Below are 18,284 nucleotides of genomic sequence, written 5' to 3' on the forward strand. Positions count from 1 at the left end.
ATGTCCTGTTGTGTTGAGGCCCTGGTTACCGCCCAGGAATGTATAGTCTCTCTCAGGGTGTTTTCTAAGCCACGCCCCCATGACGGTCTTTGGGGGGGTAGGTTTGGCAGATGTCATAATGGTTTTGGATTCCACTCTTGGCTCTGATCTTGTTTAAACTTATTGCCTGGAGTTCTACTTGGGGACATCAGTCCAGTTCTTTTCTGATCCCCAGCTTGTTCCAAGTAGGGGGAGGGGGCTTGGGTATGTCTGTATCATGCCATGGGACTATTTTCCCGGGTATTCAGCTTTTCGCACTCCTGCTATTGGTCTTTTTGCCACTCACCCTCTTGGGGCGGTATGTGTCTGGGCTATTTCACTGGTGTTCATTGAGGTATTTTGCCATTTTGCAGGGGTTCCTCGGGCCTTATTCTTTCCCCTCACGTATAATCTCATTTCACAAGCAGTTCATTCTCGGGTCTGGGTGTAGCAGAGGCACCCCTAAGGCCTTGTTTCTTAGGAGTATCACATTTCCTGCTTGAAGACTGACTACAAGAGTGGCATATCGCCGCTGTCTGCTATCTCCTAAACTGTATAGGTTTAGGAGATATTTCTTGGACCTACAGGTAAGTCTTAATCTAGGCTTACCTGTAGGTCAAAGTAGATTGTAAGGGTTTACAACCACTGTTTAGTTCTGATGGTGAACCATTGGTGTGGTTCTCCCCATGGTTCATCCCTCTGACCCGGGGGGATTAGGGTGCTTGTGCTCTCAGGTCTGCAGATCGGGGTTTTGTTTCTTGATTTCCACGTGTCTGTGTGTGGGGGGGGGGGGTTAGGTTTTGAATGTGAAATACCCAGCTTTAGCTTAGTTTGTATATAAATGTGTTTTTTTTTTTTTTTTCTCCCCCAGATAAATTTAAAGGTGGACACAATGGAATGAACCAATCTAAAAGCTGTCTTGATCCAAAAGAATTACTAGAGTTGCTTCAGTCCCGGGATCATGAAAGGTAAGAATTGGGGGTTCTGTCTTTGGGGGGGGGGGGGGGAATTAAAATTTTCTAGCGGTTATGCTTTTCCATGAGCTTTCATTTTGGGTACAGTGTAGCATCACCATGTAATTTTCAGCGTGACAGCTGAAAACTGGTGTTGGCAGGAAGGAGGTAAGTGCCCAGTAGCCAAGTGGGTTAAAGTATCAGCAGATATTGACCAATGCCCATTTGGGACCCTAGGCACTGGCAGTTGGTGCTGGGTGCTGCTGAAAGAGATGGGGCTGCAGAGAAAGTGATGTCCATACTCTATCCTTTAACTTCAATGTGAAAATTTTAATAAGTTCTGTTTTTAGTAACGTGTTCTGCCCACGCAGCCGCACTCTTCACTGTCAGAATGCTGATCAGCATGCTCCTACTTTGTGCTTTCCACAGAAAGCTACAGATCTGAAACTGATCGCCTGTTCAGAGGTGAGGACACAGGCTGGATACACACTATAAAATTTCTGTGGTTTTTTCAGATTTACCAAAACCGAGGTCAAACCTTAAGAGGGTCTATTTTATATGCAATCGGGCACTACATGGTTTTGGTAAGTCTAAAGGAAATCTGAGCAAAAAGTTGTGTAGTGTGTAATGGGGTCTTGGAGTCTGCAGGAGCTTGACATTTTACCTGCAATCGATTGCAAGTTCTGGAGAAAAATGCAAATTTTTTACCTTCAAAATGATGCAATTTTTTTTTAAGCTATCCTTTAACCATTGAGTAGAAGAGGCCATTTTTAAAATGCATGGGGAAATCAAGATTATAAAGCATGCTGTGCAGCAAACCTGTACCAGTGCAAAGTATGGCCCAAGTAGGTTTCAGGCTCCTGCACATACAGCATACAGCAGTGTAATTCCATAGTTGCTTGAGCCATGGTATGATCTGAGTACTTTTAAATTGCCTGGCAGCTTTTACACTTTTTTTTTTTTATTTTGTGAAGTTTAAGCGTTTTTCTATTTTCAGAGAAGTAAACGGATCCAATGGAAAAGTCATGAGTGACAAAGACCTCGAATTGTTACTTGATAGAAGTGACCTCATTGGTGAGTTGAACCTTCTGGATGATGCGTACAAAAGAGAAATGTGCATGGCTTGCTTTCCCATGATATGAACACTAATAAAGGGCATGTGCCAGCCAACTGAACCCTGCCTTTCTGCTACTTTCAGTGGAGAAATGTGGCCCATCTGTGAATATAGGCTTTATCTGTTTTAACTGTAATTGTACCTGTTCTTGGTGCTTGGAAATACATTTTATAACAAATAGTTGGGCATTCCTGTAATACAAAAATGATGTATTGTTGTGATTTAATATTTTATTCCATTCTTTTCTAGAACAAATGAAAAAAAATGCACCTTGCAAAGAAAGTGAGACGTTTATGGTTCTTGAAGACGTGGAGGAAATTGCAGTCTGAGATGCCCAGACTAGTTTGCTCTGCTGCACTTCTTTCTACTGTTTGCTTTTTAACTAGGTTAGAGAGCGGTTGACCTGCCTTATCACAGTAGTTTAATTTAGACCTGATGAGGTTTGTTTTTAATGTACCAGTGTCTTTCTAGCATTTTGAAATGCCATGCCCATCACTGCACTTTTTTACTTGACTTCAAGGTTGTGTTGATGAACAGTCTTCCTGTGGAAGTATTTTTATGTTTTTTTGTTTTTTGTCTTTTTTGTTTTTTTTAATTGTTACAAAATCTGTTAATAAAAATGTTTAACTCCTACTGTGTTGTGAATGACACCAAAATGAAAAAAGCTGTGCCTATTTAAAAAGGAGGGTGCTTTAGAAGGGCTGAGATTTTGGACCTTGTCCATATAGGAAACGGCAGGCTACTTGGTGGTCTCTAGCACCCTGGGGCACTAAAGGTGTGTTTTTTTTTTTTTTTTTTTTTTTTTTTTTTTTTTTTTTTTTTCCTCACGCAATCTGCCACCAAGATACCCTTGGGATACACAGCCACTATGTGAAGTCTGCTTAGACAGATTGTAAATTACAGACTTTTTATTTGTAATTTCTTTTTTTTTTTTTTTTTTTTAATACCAAAAAATATATATAAAGGTAAAACCTGGAAGTTCCTCTTCCTTGGCCTCACCCAGATCAGGAGCAAGTGAGCGGTTAGAGCCACTGACAGCTCCGATTCAGAGCAGGAACATGTGGGGGAAGGAAAGGGGGCCCAAGTATAAATTGTCCAGAGAAGATGTAGAGAACTTGCTTGGGGCTATAAACAGGACTTTAGAAATGGAGGAAGAAAAAACTTCCATCAAAACTTTACCTGATGTACCAAGGTCTAAGGAAGAAAGTCCAAAGTATTCCAGGTTTGATTTTTGGCTCAACTTCAGGACCATTTTAGAAATGGAAGATTTTGAAAACCCTACTGGTTTTCTCCAAGGTGGTTGTTTACAAGACGTATGCATCCGCAGAATCTGTCAAACTGGCTGTGAGATCAGGTTGGCTATCTGGATGAAAACTTGGTCAGGGGGTCCTGCATCCAAGATGAAACTATGTAATCTCCCATTTTGCTTGCGTTCAGTGACTGACGCAGCTCCTTTCTCATACCATTGGGTTGTTACGCCACCTTCAGGAGAGGACTAGGCAGAACATGTTTATGTTCTAATAAAACTAGAACTTTCTAGTTCCACCCAAGGGGCGGTCCCTTAGTTAACAACCCCCAGCCTGCTACTGTAGCCTCAGGTTTTTTCTGCCTAGTGAAGGACCTAGGAACCCTGCGGGCCCATTGGTCCGTGGATTTTTCTGCAGAAGTCTTGCTTTTTGCGCAAGATTTAAAGATCCTGTGGTCTATCAACTGCCAGCTGTGTGACGGGCTGGATACCCTTATTCTGGTCTGCCCAGCAAACATGTGCAGACCAGAGCTCCGCGATGCGTCACCCACGACATGCCCCCACCTCCAGGCGTGGCCGGTGGGCCTAATGCCCCAGGGCACACATGACCGGGCTACTGATGTCTGCGTCAGTGTGCCGGGCCAGCAGCCACCCCGTACGGAGAGTGGGTCTATGATGGAATGTCTCCCAGCACTTCAGGACTGATAAGTACAGCTCTCCCTGCCTCGGTGGAGCTGAGCAGCTGGGCATTCTCCTGGGAGGTGGCTTCGGGGGTCCCTCACCACCCTATCGTCCCCACCACCCCTCCCTGCGGGGGATGCTGCATGGGCTGCTGAGCAGTGTGTCATACAGGGGCTCCCGGGGGCGGCTCTCACCTGCGGTGGGTAGCTATGCCCTGGAGGCTGTCTGATCGCTGTAGCACTGTTTACCACCATTTCTCTACCTGTTTTTCCACTGTTTATTGCATACAGTGTTCAGCTGCCATTTTTGTTACCAGGGAGCAGCATGCTTGGTCTCCATTTTACTGTAGTCCAGCAGCCATTTTTCCTGTGATTATGTCCTTTATACTGGATGCTTGCGGCCATTTTGTTGAAACATTTTTTCTGCTTCAGCGCTATACTGAGGAGCACAGCACAGTTTTGTCCCTTCAGCTGGGAGCTGACACAGGCACACCTATTTGGATGGCACAGAACTGTCAGGGTGGCGAGTCCTGCGGTAGGGGCCCCTCTGTCTGCAGCAGTTAGAAGGGTGGGACCATCACTGTTTTAAGTCCCCAACAGGTGGCAGACAGGGTAGGGTCAGCATGGCTTCATGTTTCTTCCCCTAAAATCCAGGCAATTGCAACCGGTTCACCTGCAGACTGTGCAGTGCCTCTGGAAGCTTTGTCTTTGACGCTTTGTCGGTGGTCCTTAATTAGTTCGTTGCCAAGATGGAGGCGGTGCGTGGGCGCAAAGGTGGTAAAAATGGTCCCGTCCCCCCATCCTCAGGGGAGAGCTCTGATGCAGACTTGGTCCCTGCTGAGGCTGGTGACCCCCTGCTCTGTAATTTCAGACGACGCTAACCACGACCGCTCGGATAGTGGGATGATTCCCCGTCTGGGTCCGTGCACGATAAAGCGCTTGTTGGAGCACTTATCACAGCTGTGCATGATGCTCTGAAAATTCAGGAGCCAGCAGATACCTCTGCTGTAGTGGTCCCTTTTGGGTCCCGTAAGCCAGCCCATACACCGAAGGTGTTTCTGTCTCTGACTTATTTCAATAAGTTCATATACAAGGAATGGGGTCGACCGCAACTGACCTTTTTCGTTCCCCAAATGCATGGCGGTGTGTTACCCCCCCCCCCCCCATTTGAGGAGAGCCTTCTCAAAAAATAAATGGTCAGCTCCTCCGGTCGTGGACCCCCCCAGTATCCAGGTTAAACAAAGTAACCCCGATCCCAGTAGAGGGGACTCCTGCATTTAAGGATCCCACGGACAGAGGCAGTGATGTGTTCCTTGGTTGTGGAGGGTCAGCAATGTGACCAGTAGTGCCATCCGCACTTATCACTGCCACTGAGTGGGCACAACTTTTGCACCACAAATTGGGGAAGCAACAGGCTTCTCCTGTCTGCGTGGAACTAGCAGACCAGTTAGTGTAAGGATTAAGTTATCCAGGGCTTCAGTGGTGCTGAGGCACCTGATTTGGCTAAAATGCTGGCCGGCTGACCAGGCATCTAAAAAGCCCTGACAGATCTAAAAAGCCCTGACAGATCTAACCTTCCATGGTGAGCAGTTCTTTGGAGCCTCATTGGATTTTTATATATATATATATATATATATATATATATATATATATATATATATATATATATAATCTCTCTCTCTTACCACCTGTGGCATTTTTAAAATTGATAATATATTATAATTATATTTTAAAAATGCCACAGGTGGTAAGAGTACACTACTCCCCAGAGACCAGGAAGACTAAGGAACCATGCTGTAGGCAAGGGCCCTCATTTTCCAATTTTCAAACTGCTTTTTCGTCCGCCCGGGTCTTCTGCTAAATGTCTCCAGCCTGACAGATGACCTTTTGAAGGACAAACGTCCCTGGAACCGCAAGCCTGCGAGTAAAATTGCTAACGCATGAAGGCAACTCAGGTGGGGGGTCGCCTTCAGGAGTTTTCAGCCTGGTGGGCCTCTTGGCTGTCTGACCAATGGGTCTGCAATCTGATTTCCTCAGGCTACACGATGGAGTTCCTCTCTTGGCTGCAAAACAGATTCTTCCCCTCCAGCATACCCATACTCCTGGCTCACTGGGAGCCCCTAATGGGGGGAAATAAGGGACCTGCTGAGTTGTGGGGTGATGGTACCAGTTCCGGAGTGTTTCCAGGGGTTTTACTCCAATCTGTTTGGACGTACCCCTTTTTTGGGGACTACAATCTTGGATCTACAAGCCCTCAATTACTTTGTAAAAGTAGAGATTCAGAATGGAATCTGTTTGCTCAGTAGTTGCTGCACTCCAAGGGTGCTCCCTGGCATCTTTGGACATCCAGGATGCTTGCCTGCACATACCCCTATGCCTTCGGCGTCAAATTTCTGCAGTTGGGGAAGCCCACTACCCATTTGTGGCTCTCCCCTTTTTGGTTTGGCATCAGCCTCCCTGAGTCTTTACCAAGGTATTTGCTCCTGTTTTGGCATGGCTGCAGAGATGTGGGATCGTTATCGTAGGTTACCTAGACAATCTCTTCCTGAGAATCTTCTGCCTCAGAATTTGAGGATGTGGCTATCACCATGCAGACCCTTCAGCAATCTGTTGAAACTAAATAAAAAAAAGTTGGTGATTGTACCAGCTCAGCGTTTGGAGTACCTAGGCTTGCTGCTGGACTCCATGGAATCGAGAGTGTTCTCTCTTCAGACAAGCTGCAGACTCGGGTAAAACTGCTGATGAACCATATGTGGTCATCGCTACGCTTCTGCATGCGGGTCCTGGGACTCATGGTGGCCTCCTTCGAGGCGGTACCATATGCCCAGTTTGACATCAGTCTTGCAGGAGGTCTTGACAAAATGGGACATCTCCGTTATCCCTGGATCGGCAGATTCAGGTGAGCCAGTTAAGGACTCCCTGCTCTGGTGGCTGAGGTCCCTGGCACTTCGGTCTGGGAAGTCGTTCCTACCTCTACGTTGGACAGTGATCACAATGGACGCTAGCCTAACCAGCTGGGGTGGAGTAATGGGAGTTCAGTCGACCAAGGGCCTCTGATCGGCAACTTGGATTCATCCTCTGACCAATGTGCTCAAGCTGCGAGCGTTCAGGCTATGCCTCTCCACATGGTTGATAAGACTTTGAGGGCGTCTGATCAGGATCCAGTCAGACCATGCCATGGCATATGTCAATCGTCAAGGAGTAACAAGAAGCTTGGCTGCCACACGGGAGGTCACTCATATCCTTCAGTGGGCAGAGGTACATGTATCAGCATTTTACATCCGGGGAGTGGAGAACTTGCAGGTGCATTACCTAAGTCGCCAGATGCTGGACCCAAGAGAATGGGCGTTGCATCTGGAGGCGTTCAGTCTACTGTGCCTGTGATGGGAAAACACCATATGTGGATCATCTGGCCTCCCGTCTCAATCAAAATGTGCTTGCATTCGTGTCCAGGACAAGAGATCTTTGGGCAGATGCGTTGGTGGCTCCGTGGGATCAGTACCAGCTGATCTATGTCTTTCCTCCGCTGAATCGGTTACATCTGCTCCGCAGAGTAGGGCTTGAGGATTCCAGTAATACTGATTGGCCCCAGCATCCTTGGTGGCGGATGACCTATGGTGACTGCTATTACGAGAGGACCTGCTGTCTCAAGGTCCGATTCTCCATCCTGCTCCAGAAACCGCCATTTAAAAATATCAAAAATCCCTCTGACCCTTTCTCAGAAAGTGGTCTTTCTAGTGGCCATTACATGAGCCAGGAGGGTTTTGGAACTGGCGGCCTTGTGGATAAACGGATAAGGCGACTTGCAAGACAAGGATAAGGTGGTGTTGTCTGCAACCTTTTTCTGCCGAAGGTGGTTTTGGGATTCCACATCAATAAAGACATTGTATTAACATCTCTGTGTCATAAACCGACACCTCCTAAGGAGGTAGCCCTCCATTCGCTGGATGTGGTCCAGGCTCTGAGGGTGTATTTGTCTGCTACGGCTCCCTTTTTGGAAGCCAGAATCCTTGTTTCGGTGGCTGGTCTGAAAAAGGGCATGGCAGTCTTGTCTGTCACCATTTCCAGGTGGATCAGACAGATTGTAGTACAGGTCTACGTCTTGAAGGGGCAGGTGCCCCCCTTTCCGGTCACAGCCCACTCCACCAGGGCAGTTGGAATGCCTTGGGCCTTCCGACATCAAGCGTCTGTCGCGCAAGTGTGTAAAGCGGTGACTTTGTCGTCTGTTTACACTTTTACAAAATTCACTTAGTTTTTGTTGATGGCTCTTGCAGCAGACCATTTGTGCAGTAGGAATTGCTACTGAAAGCATGTCTGCTCTAGGTGAAGCATCCTGATGTATTGATTGTGTACAGTCATGAGGTGGCGGTAAGTCATCCTGTTCTCATTTAAGACCTAATAAGGCATTCAAAATTGGAGCTGCGCCAGAGTTTGTTTGAACTTTTTATTTTCAGGTTTGGAACAGACAGGAGGATGATGACTTCATACCCACTCAATATTTGTGCTGAGTATGTAAAGTTTTGAGGAGTGTGGTAACATTATGTGAGGTGTGTAAAGTAGTGTTATGGCCCAAGGTAAATGGTGCTGCCATCTCTACAACCATAGAACAAGAAGCCAATGCTCTGAGACAAGCAGGCATGCCTTGCACCTGTACTGGAACCATCTTTGAGGAGAAAAAAAAAAAAAGCTACCGGGTGCAGTCTCCCACCATGTTCCTGGGCCAGTACTCCTACCGTGGTGCTGCAATTTTCCCTGGTAAACAAGTGAAACATTTTGCCAAAATCAGGGAGGCCGAGGCTCGGGCTGGTAACCATTGCACATTTCAACATGGCAAAAAGCATTTAACATTTCATCAGACCATTTTACATTATCAGACATTTCAGAGAGGGTTGCTTGTCTCAATATATTGTCATAGAACAGTCAGGTATCCATTGGCGGCAGTTACCAATCATTCCAAGAAAGGTTAGCAGGTCTTTCTTGGAAAGTGGGCTGGGCAGACCCACTCTAGCAACAGTTCTTTTGTGACTGACTTTCCTAACTCCCGGAGCCAGCACAAACCCTAGGTACTCAACCTCCTGTTTACACCATTTTATTTTTTTCCTAGTCTATCCTTTTTTGAAATGGTTACATACATGTGGTCACAAAGTGTCTATCAGCTGGGCAGTCCTCCTCTGAAGAACTACAAATCAAAAGAGCATCAACATATTGCAACAGTACAGAACCATGAGGGGCAGTCCAAGGCCTGAGGGTGGCTTGGAGTACTACAGAATAGACCACAGGTGAGTCTATGTAACCCTGGGGCATTCTACACTAGGTAAACTGGCGATTGTGTCGGTCAATCAACATAGTAAAAGCAAAGAGTGGCCTTGTCTCCAAGGACAGAGAAAAAAGAAAAAAAAAAAAAGCATTCTTTTAAATCAATTACAGTAAAACGTTTGGCTGTTGCTGGAATGGAGGACAGTAGTGATGGAACATCAGGTACAATGGGTGCTATTGGGACTATGGGGTCGTTTATGGCCCTCAAGTCCTGTACAAATCTGAAGGAGCCATCCGGCTTCTTTACAGGATTAACAGGCGTGTTGTAATAAAGAGAGAAATTGTTTCTGCCAGGATTCCATCCTGCAGAAACTTTTTCACCATTGGCACTATGCCATCCATCTTTTCCTTAGAGAGTGGATACTGTTTGATGTATAGGAAATGCACCTTCTTTGAGAGTGGCCTTGTATGGTGTGCATGAAATAAGTCTTACAGCCAGATCTGATGTATACCAAACGTGGGGGTCTATATCCTCAAAATCTTCTTCACTATTGTGACAGCATCAATAAACCTGGTTTGCATGCTACTATAGTGATTTTATCTGAGGAAATGTCTAGACCTCCTGAGTTGGTTCTAATTGTGATTCCTAGTGGCCCAAACAAGTCCCTTCCCAACAAATTTACAGGACACCTTGGTATTATCCTAAAAGAATGTGTGCATATGGTGTACCCTTCATCATCTTCTATTGGTAGGGGTGGGGTCCTATATGTTTTTGTCAGTATCCCATTAATTCCCAAAGAGGGTTCCGCTGGTTCCCACTTGCCTTTGAAATGATCTTCACAAATAGTACTCCTAGTGGCCCCGCTATTGACGAGATAGGGGAGGAGTCTCCCATTTATTGAAATAACAACCATTGGACTGTCAGACAAAAGGAAAAGCTGGGACACTACCCTCCGAGCCCCATCATTGTTGATTTTCCATTTGATTGGAAATGTTGGACCTTGTTGGATGGATGCCTGTGGTTGTTGTGTCTGGTTAGGGACAGAGCTGGAATCGGGAGTCTGAGGAGGGGTGGGGTGGGGTGAGGACATTGACTCACCCAGTGATCCTCAGCACTGCAATTGAAACATCCATTGTTTCTAGAGCGACTTATCCCAATTCCATTTCTGCCTTTAAATCTGCCTCTAAAATTTCCTCTGCCTCTAAAGTTCCCCTTCATATTCCCTTGGAAATGTTGTGTGGAGACAGGCGATGGCTTTGGTATATCAAAACCACCTGCTGCATCTTTCTGTGAAAGAGCTTTGCCAAAGTCAGTTCTAGAAAGTTTTGAACATTCAGTAATCATTTGTTTGACTGGGACCACTAAATGGGGTTTGAGATTACTCAGGAAAGTCTGAATCGATAATGGATCCAAAATTGTCAGAATACCCAATCCGGCTTTCTGTCCATCCTGCCATATTATCCAACCAAGGGTTAACTAGGCAGTGATGTACATTCCATTTTCCTATGAAAACAAAACAATTTATCGTGCTCGACTGTCACCTAGCGGTGCAGACAACAGTGTGAATCAGACAATACCTCAACTTGGATTCCTTTAACAAAAAAATTCGTACTGTCCATGATACTTTTTTTTATACTAATACAGCTACAATAACTTCAAGTCTGTAACAGAATACATGTGGAACAAGTTCAAGAGTATTTCAGACATACAATAAATGCACAATCTTGCTCATGGAGCTGCCGTTTTGTTTCAGACAAATTTAAACCACCTATGAAATTAACTTTGCAATGTACATTAAAGAGGAAGTAAACCCTTCCAAACAACTTGGACCTATAGGTAAGCCTAGATTAAGGCTTACCTGTAGGTCCAAGCAATATCTCCTAAACCTATATGGTTTAGGAGATATTTGCCCGAAAATGGGCACCGCTGTCTACGGTGCATGGATTTGCCAAATTTGTCGACTCCCGTGCGCATGCGCGGGAGTGACGTCATCGCGGCTTCGCCGTATGACAGCGGCGGAGCTGCAAAGCGCGACTCCCGTGCGCATGCGTGGGAGTGACGTCATCGCGGTTGCGCTGCTGTGATTCGTCGGAGCTGCGAGACGCCACAAGCAACATGGATGCGGCGGACTACAGGGGACAGCGGCGACTTCGCTGGCTCCTGTGTCAGGTAAGTGACACAAAATGAGCTACTATGCGATGCATAGTAGTCCATTATGCTTTACCTTTGCAGGGAAAAAAAGAGGAAGTAAACCCATCAGGGTTTACTTCCTCTTTAATCTGTTTACCTTTCCCAAAATAGCTTTACCCAAATTGTAGCTTTATAACCTCCGGGAATACTACTCACCAAGTATGCCTTTTGCTTCTTGAAACAAAATAGCAGTTCACATATACACACTCAGCGCAATTCCTTCAGCGTGATACTTTTAAAGCAAAGCAGTTATACAATCATACACAGAGTTTACACAATACATTGATCATCAGTCACCAGTTCTGTCCCGAACAGAACTAAAACTCTAGAGTACTCTGTAAATTCTTCTAAGGTCACCAAAACACTATATGACCCCAAGGTCATGACCGGTCAACTTATCTATACTTATGAGAGGTTCTATAACCCAACAGAAATCTCTGTGGAATAGAAGCCAAGTCACACACCTGACACCTGGACCCCGGCAAGTCAATTTCACTCAATAAGAATAGAATTAACTTACCGAATCCTTTAACCGTTAAAAGTAGCTTTCCAATTCCGTTAATAGTAAATAAACATCCATCCTTTGGACGAGCCCCCAGTGCTGAAAGGGTTAATCATGTGTCTAGGGTGGTCCCTTCAACCTCTCAGACCTTCAAAGGACAAATAAAACCACACTCACACCACGCTGTCCCTTGAGAACTAATTGTATTGAGTTATCACAAAGTGATTCATATAGTAAATTACACGTCACACAGAATAAGACATGCGCAGTAGACATCAAGACGATTACAGCTGGTCAAGACAAAACGCTATTGTTATTTGTTCTAAACTGGCTAAAATAATGTGAAAAAAAAGATAGCAAGAACGTGAGACAGTTCATGATTTCTCCAGTAGCTGAAGGAATGCTGAGAAAATGTGTGAACGTTTTAGATAAGTGTGTGAGAACAAATGAGTTAGAAGAATCTCATGTTGAGACAGCGATCTGAGAAGTTAAAGGGGTGTTCAAACTGTACATATTGTAAAATGGAAGTTTGTGAATATTAAGATGGCTGACAGAAACAAGATGCATGCTTAACATAACCTTTCAGTGTACAGTAAATAATCTCATAAATAATGAACCAGTGAATTATAAATGTTAATGCACATATATTACTATGGATATAGTTAAAAGTGCCTAGTTCATAACTGTATTACAAGCCAAAAAACAAATACATAAAAAAATCAGCAATATATCAAAATGCTTCTGTGCTTTCATATAGTGTTCAAATAAGTCAATAATGACCGTGCTGAGAAACAATGCTGCAAGTGATTTAAATCATATAACAAAGTGCTCATGTGCATGTAAGTAGCGACCAATTGCATCACTAATCTAGTATTGATAAAGGTCTGTGTAATCCAAAAGCTGTGATCCAAGCCGTGCTGAGGTGTCATCACTCAGGTGCCCCACTTAGGTAATAAATGCTCACCTTGGAGCGTATGACTTTGCGATTAAGCTAAGTCAAAACATGCATGTTAAACGCCTCTGGGCTCTATGATGGTATTGGGCTCCTGGATTCCTCAGCATACATCAACTGGGATATGAAACAGGAAAAACTCGCTAGTGGAAGTACAGTTTGAACCGTTTATTAAATAAAGCAAAAAAAAGATCCCCTTCAGGGGTACTCACACAGATTAGGTGCGTCAGTGCACCGCTCTATAGTAAGCCTATACTGGGGTTTACCAATGGTATCAGGATGATGCGGGCCTCCTCCTCAGTGCACAAGATGCCTGCTGTGCCGTCCTGACCCATCCCCAACACTTATTGATGCAGGGACTGTGCATCTACTTCAGGGGGAAATAGAAATATTTCACCCCAAAGTGTGCATCTTGTACACTGAGGACACACACATCTTCCTGTTGCCTGAAGGTCCTAGGAAAGGACAGGCAGCGTCAAAGTCCACTATTACCAGATAGATTTGACGTGTAATTGTTCAAGATTATGGCTTGAAGAGGAAGGTTCCACCTTTTCAAATCAAAGCGCAGTCCACCAGGGCTGTTAGTGCTTTGTGGGCTGCGCACCACCAAGCCTCCATGGCTCTAATCTGCAAGGCCACAGCCTGGTCTTCAGTCCATACATTCACAAGATTCTATCAGGTGGATGCAAGAAGGCATGAGGATATCGCCTTTGGGCGCAGTGTACTGCAGGCGGCAGTATGGGTCCTCAGGTCTGATTGCACCCTACTTTTGTTTTTGTCCCCTCCCCTCAGGTGGCATTGCTCTGGGACATCCCATACAGTAATTACTGTGGGTCTGTGTTCTGTGATGTACAATAAAGAAAATAGGATTTTTTTAACAGCTTACTTGTAAAATCCTTTTCTTGGAGTACATCACGGGACACAGAGGTCCCTCCCCTCTTTCTGGTTACACATGTATTGCTTTGCTACAAAACTGAGGTACTACCGGTAAGGGGAGGGGTTATATGGGGGATGCCATATAACCCATACAGTAATTACTGTGGTTCTGTGTCCTGTGATGTACTCCAAGAAAATGATTTTTTACAGGTAAGCTGCTATAAATCCTATTTTTCATGGGTGAAGAGAGAGTCCACAAAAGGAAAAGAGATTACCCCCCCAAAAAAAGCACTGTACTTGTCACAAGGGGAAGTCAAAGGAAGAGTAATGTCTTCTTTGGCTCGTCTAACCTAACCCCAAAACAATGACAGATCGCCAGTAGGAGGAAGGCTGGCTACCTTCCTACCTCAATGGCAGAAGACAACAGCCAACCAATTTAACATAGACATCGTCGCAAAGGGGTTGCTCCCTGGAATTCAATTGTTATCCTCCAGAGATTTCTATTAACAAAACTTCCCAGGGATCATGAAAAAGCAAGGGCTCTCCCGTGGTTACTGGGGGAGATGATAGACCAGAATGTACTGACTTCAGTCCCAGAGGGTGAAAAACAAAAGCGTTTTTACACTCACATTTTTGTGATCAGAGTGAGTGAGTGACTTGTATAGCGCTACCTATGCGAACTGAATCTCCTCATGGCGCTTTCTTGCCACCATCTGTGGTCCTTTACCCCATAAGGTCCTGACATGCTTACAAACACATACAACATTAACATGCACATATTAAGGCCAATTTTTTTTTTTTTTTTTTTTTTTTAAGACAAGGTCTAATTAACCTACCAGCATATCTTTGGAGTGTGGGAGGAAACCCACGCAGGCACAGGGAGAACATCCAAACTCCAGGCAGATGGTGTCATGGTCAGGATTTGAACCAGCGACCCTATTGCTGCTAGGCGAAAGTGCTAACCACTACACCACAGTGTGCCACAGTATTACTGCATCAAAAAACACTCTGGGAAGTTTCAATTGATACTAAATCTAAAACCCCCTGAACCAAGCAATACAATTAAAAATGGAATCCATATTCTCAGTCAAGAATACCCTTCAACCAGGAACTTTCATGGTGTCCATGGATCTCAGGGATGCCCATCTCCACAACCCCATACAAGAAGAATCCCAGAGATACCTGAGGTTGGTGATGGAGATAGATGGAAAGGAGTATAATTTCCAGAGCAGGGGTCTTCCTTTCGGGCTATCCTTGGCGACGAAGATATTTCTCTTTCATTTATTGATGGACACAGCTCCTTTAATTCTTGACCTTAGGGTTATCACGTCACCTTCAGAGAGGACTAGGCAGAACATGTAAAACACAGCTCATTTTTATTTTCTAGTTTAGAAGGACCTGACTCCATGAGGGGACCATTGGTCCTGGGAATTTTTTCATTTCTTCTGCAATTTTGATCCTGTAATCTACAATCAACAGCCGGGCTGGGTGACAGGCTGGATAATATAGATCCTTGTAGTCTCCCCAGCCTGGCCATCGAGCGTGAGCAGACTAGCTACGTGCTGAGTCGACCGCGACATGCCCCTTCTGCTCCAGGGGCGGCAGGTGAGTTATATGCTTTGGGGCACACATATGACTGGGCTATTGCTGTCCATGTCACAGTGTGCCATGACCAACAGCCACCCCATACTGCTCGGGTGATGGGTCTGTGGTGGAATGCATCCAGCAATCCCGACAGGAGGGGTAAGTACGGCTCTCCCTGTCTCGGCAGGATGGAGCAGCTGGGCATTCCCTGGGAGGTCGACTAGGGGGACTCTCACTCTCCCTTTCCTCTCTACTTATCCTTCATTCCCTCCTCCCCCTGCTGGGGCCGCTGTGTGACTGGGTATGAGGTGCGGTGTATGTACCTGGCAGGGGGTCCTCCGGGATTTGGCGGGGGACTGCGCTGGCTGTTAGGGTCCGCTTTTTCTTTCGCTGCCTTTTATCCTTCACTGTGAGGTGCTTAGGCTATTTTACATGAGGAGAGGCAGCCGCGCGGGCCACGGCCATTTTCCTATAGTCTTATGCAGTTTATATACTGTCAACCATTTTCTAAAAGGTTCGGCGGCCATTTTCTTTGTGATTTTTTTGCTAGGACATCCGGCGGCCATTTTCTTGTAGCTTCAATGCGGTTTACCTCTAGTGCTGGTGTCTGTGTACCTCAGAACAGCACGGTTTTTACTCTGGGCACTTTGTGACTGACACAGGGCAGAGTGGACGGCGGCAGCACAAAGCAGCACTCGGTCAGGGTGGTGAGTCCTGTGGGGTGGGGGGGGCCCTCAGTCTGCGAGCAGCTAGGAGGGTGGGATTTGTGTACCTTGCCTTAAGTCCCTAAGTTGTGGCAGGCGAATGAGGGTCAGCATGGTGTCAGAAGCTGGCGCTTCTTCCCCAGACATCCCTGCTATTGCAACCGGCTCACCTGCTCAAAATGTGGTGCCTATGGACGCTTTGTCGGCGATCCTGGAGACCTTTGTTGCCAGGGTGGAAGCAGCATGCGGGTGCAAGGGGGGTAAAAAACGCCCCCCCCCCCCCAGTCTTCTGGGGAGAGCTCTGATTTCAGACTAGGGCCCCACGGTGACTGGCGGCCCCTGTTCTGACGTGTCAGAGGATGCGGTCCAGGACCATTGGGACAGTGAGAATTACTCTGTGTCCAGGTTAGCACAGGAAAAAGCGCTAGTAGGAGCACTTATCACTGCGATGCGGGATATCCTGAAGTTACGGGATGCAGCAGGAACTTCTGCTGAGGTGGCGGCCCCTTTTGGGTCCCGCAAACCGGCCCATACACCTAAGGCATTTCCGTATTTGACTTATTTTGATAAGTTCATCTACAAGGAATGGGGAAGCCCTCAACTGGCCTTTTCAGTCCCAAGAAAAGGTGCGTTACCCCTTTGAGGAGAGCCTCCTGAAAAAAATGGGCCTCTCCTCCGGTCGTTAATCCCCCGGTATCCAGGTTAAATAAAGTAACCACGATTCCGGTCGAAGGGACTCCTGCCTTCAAGGACCCTGCCAACAGGAGGACCGAGGCCGTGGCCTGGTCCATGTTTATAGTGGTGGGGTCAGCGTTACGACCTGTGGTGGCCACGGCCTTGGTGTCGCAGAGGCTTACTGAGTGGGCAAAGTTGTTGCACTGTGAATTGGAGAAGCAACAGTCTTCCCTAGTCTGCGTAGAGCTTGGCAGATCAGTTAGTGCATGGCCTTAAGTATGTCTGTGATGCAGCCCTGGATACAGTCCCCCTGCTCTCTAGAGCATCAGTATCAGCAGTGGTGCTACGGCGCCTGATTTGGCTGAAATGCTGGTCTGCGGACCAGGCATCTAAAAAAGCACTGGCGGATTTGCCCTTCGAAGGTGAGAGGCTATTTGGAGTTTCGCTGGATGACATTATTAAAAATGTTACTGGTGGGAAGAGCATGTTGCTCCCACAGTCCAGGAAGGGTAAGGAGCCACACCGTAGGCAGGGGCCCTCTTTTTCTGCTCAGAAATGGCTTTTTCACCCGCCCGGGTTAGCAGGTAAGCGTTCCCAGTCCGACAAGGCGCCTGTTGAAGGACAAAAGCATCCCTGGTTTCGCAAGCCAAACAAGTCTGTGAGCAAAAATGTTACCGTATGAAGGTTTTCCCCCCGCCCGACTGGTAGGGGGTCGCCTTCGTAATTTTGCAGCTTGGTGGACCTCCCTATTGTACGACCAATGGGTCTGCAAACTGGTTTCATCGGGATACAAGATAGAATTTCTTTCTTGTCCACCAGATTTTTTTCCCCTCCAACCAACCTCTGCTTCCGGTGTCTTGTCATATAATGTCCTCCATCCGATAGTGTCCGCTGCGTACTGCGCATGCGCAGTACACAGCAACACAGATTCCGAAAATTGCCGAGGATGAACGGCGCCTGCGCCGTGAGTCCAGGTTCTAGCCCCACCATCCAAGTGGACATAGAGTAGGAATATAAAAGAGCCAAGCGCAGCGAGGCCGAGCCCGAAGCGGGGTGAGCGAAGCTCGCCTGCGAGGGGCCCTCTAATATTCACAACCCTATGTCCACTTGGATGGTGGGACTACCACCTCCACTCACGGCTGTTCAGCTTCGGAGATTTTCCGAAGCTTCGTCTGCTCCGTACTGCGCATGCGCAGTACGGGGCGGACACTATTTGATAGCCGGACACTATGCGGCAGAACACCGGCTCGTCAGGAAGCCCTGTTTGGGGCAGTACAGGACCTGCTGCGCAGGGTGATACAACACTGGAAAGATTTCAGGGATTCTACTCCAATCTGTTTGTAGTCTCCAAAAAGGAAGGGGTACGTCCAATCCTGGACTTGAAGGCCCTCGACAGCTTTGTGAAAGTGCAAAGGTTCAGGATGGAATCAGTTCCCTTCCCTGGTTGCTGCACTCCATCAGGGGGACTTCCTGGCGTCCTTGGATATCAAGGATGCGTACTTACATGTACCCATATGCCTCAGGCATCAGAGG

The 18,284-nt window shown here is 46.5% G+C and overlaps 1 protein-coding gene across 1 annotated transcript in view; it reads left to right on the forward strand.

The window, feature by feature from the left end:
* The window catches only part of HELLS (helicase, lymphoid specific), a 36,927-nt gene extending 34,209 nt beyond the window's left edge, over positions 1-2,718 (forward strand). Inside the window, exons 20-22 of the mRNA XM_077454293.1 lie at positions 890-986; positions 1,969-2,045; positions 2,335-2,718. Coding sequence (XP_077310419.1) covers positions 890-986; positions 1,969-2,045; positions 2,335-2,414 — 254 coding nt within the window. The 3' untranslated portion in view covers positions 2,415-2,718. The remainder of the gene's footprint in view (positions 1-889; positions 987-1,968; positions 2,046-2,334) is intronic.
* The last annotated feature ends 15,566 nt before the right edge of the window (positions 2,719-18,284 follow it).

This window comes from Lithobates pipiens, unplaced genomic scaffold, assembly GCF_037356315.1.
Source record: "Lithobates pipiens isolate NorthernLeopardFrog02 unplaced genomic scaffold, aLitPip1_a1.2 Scaffold_25, whole genome shotgun sequence".
NCBI lineage: Eukaryota > Metazoa > Chordata > Amphibia > Anura > Ranidae > Lithobates > Lithobates pipiens.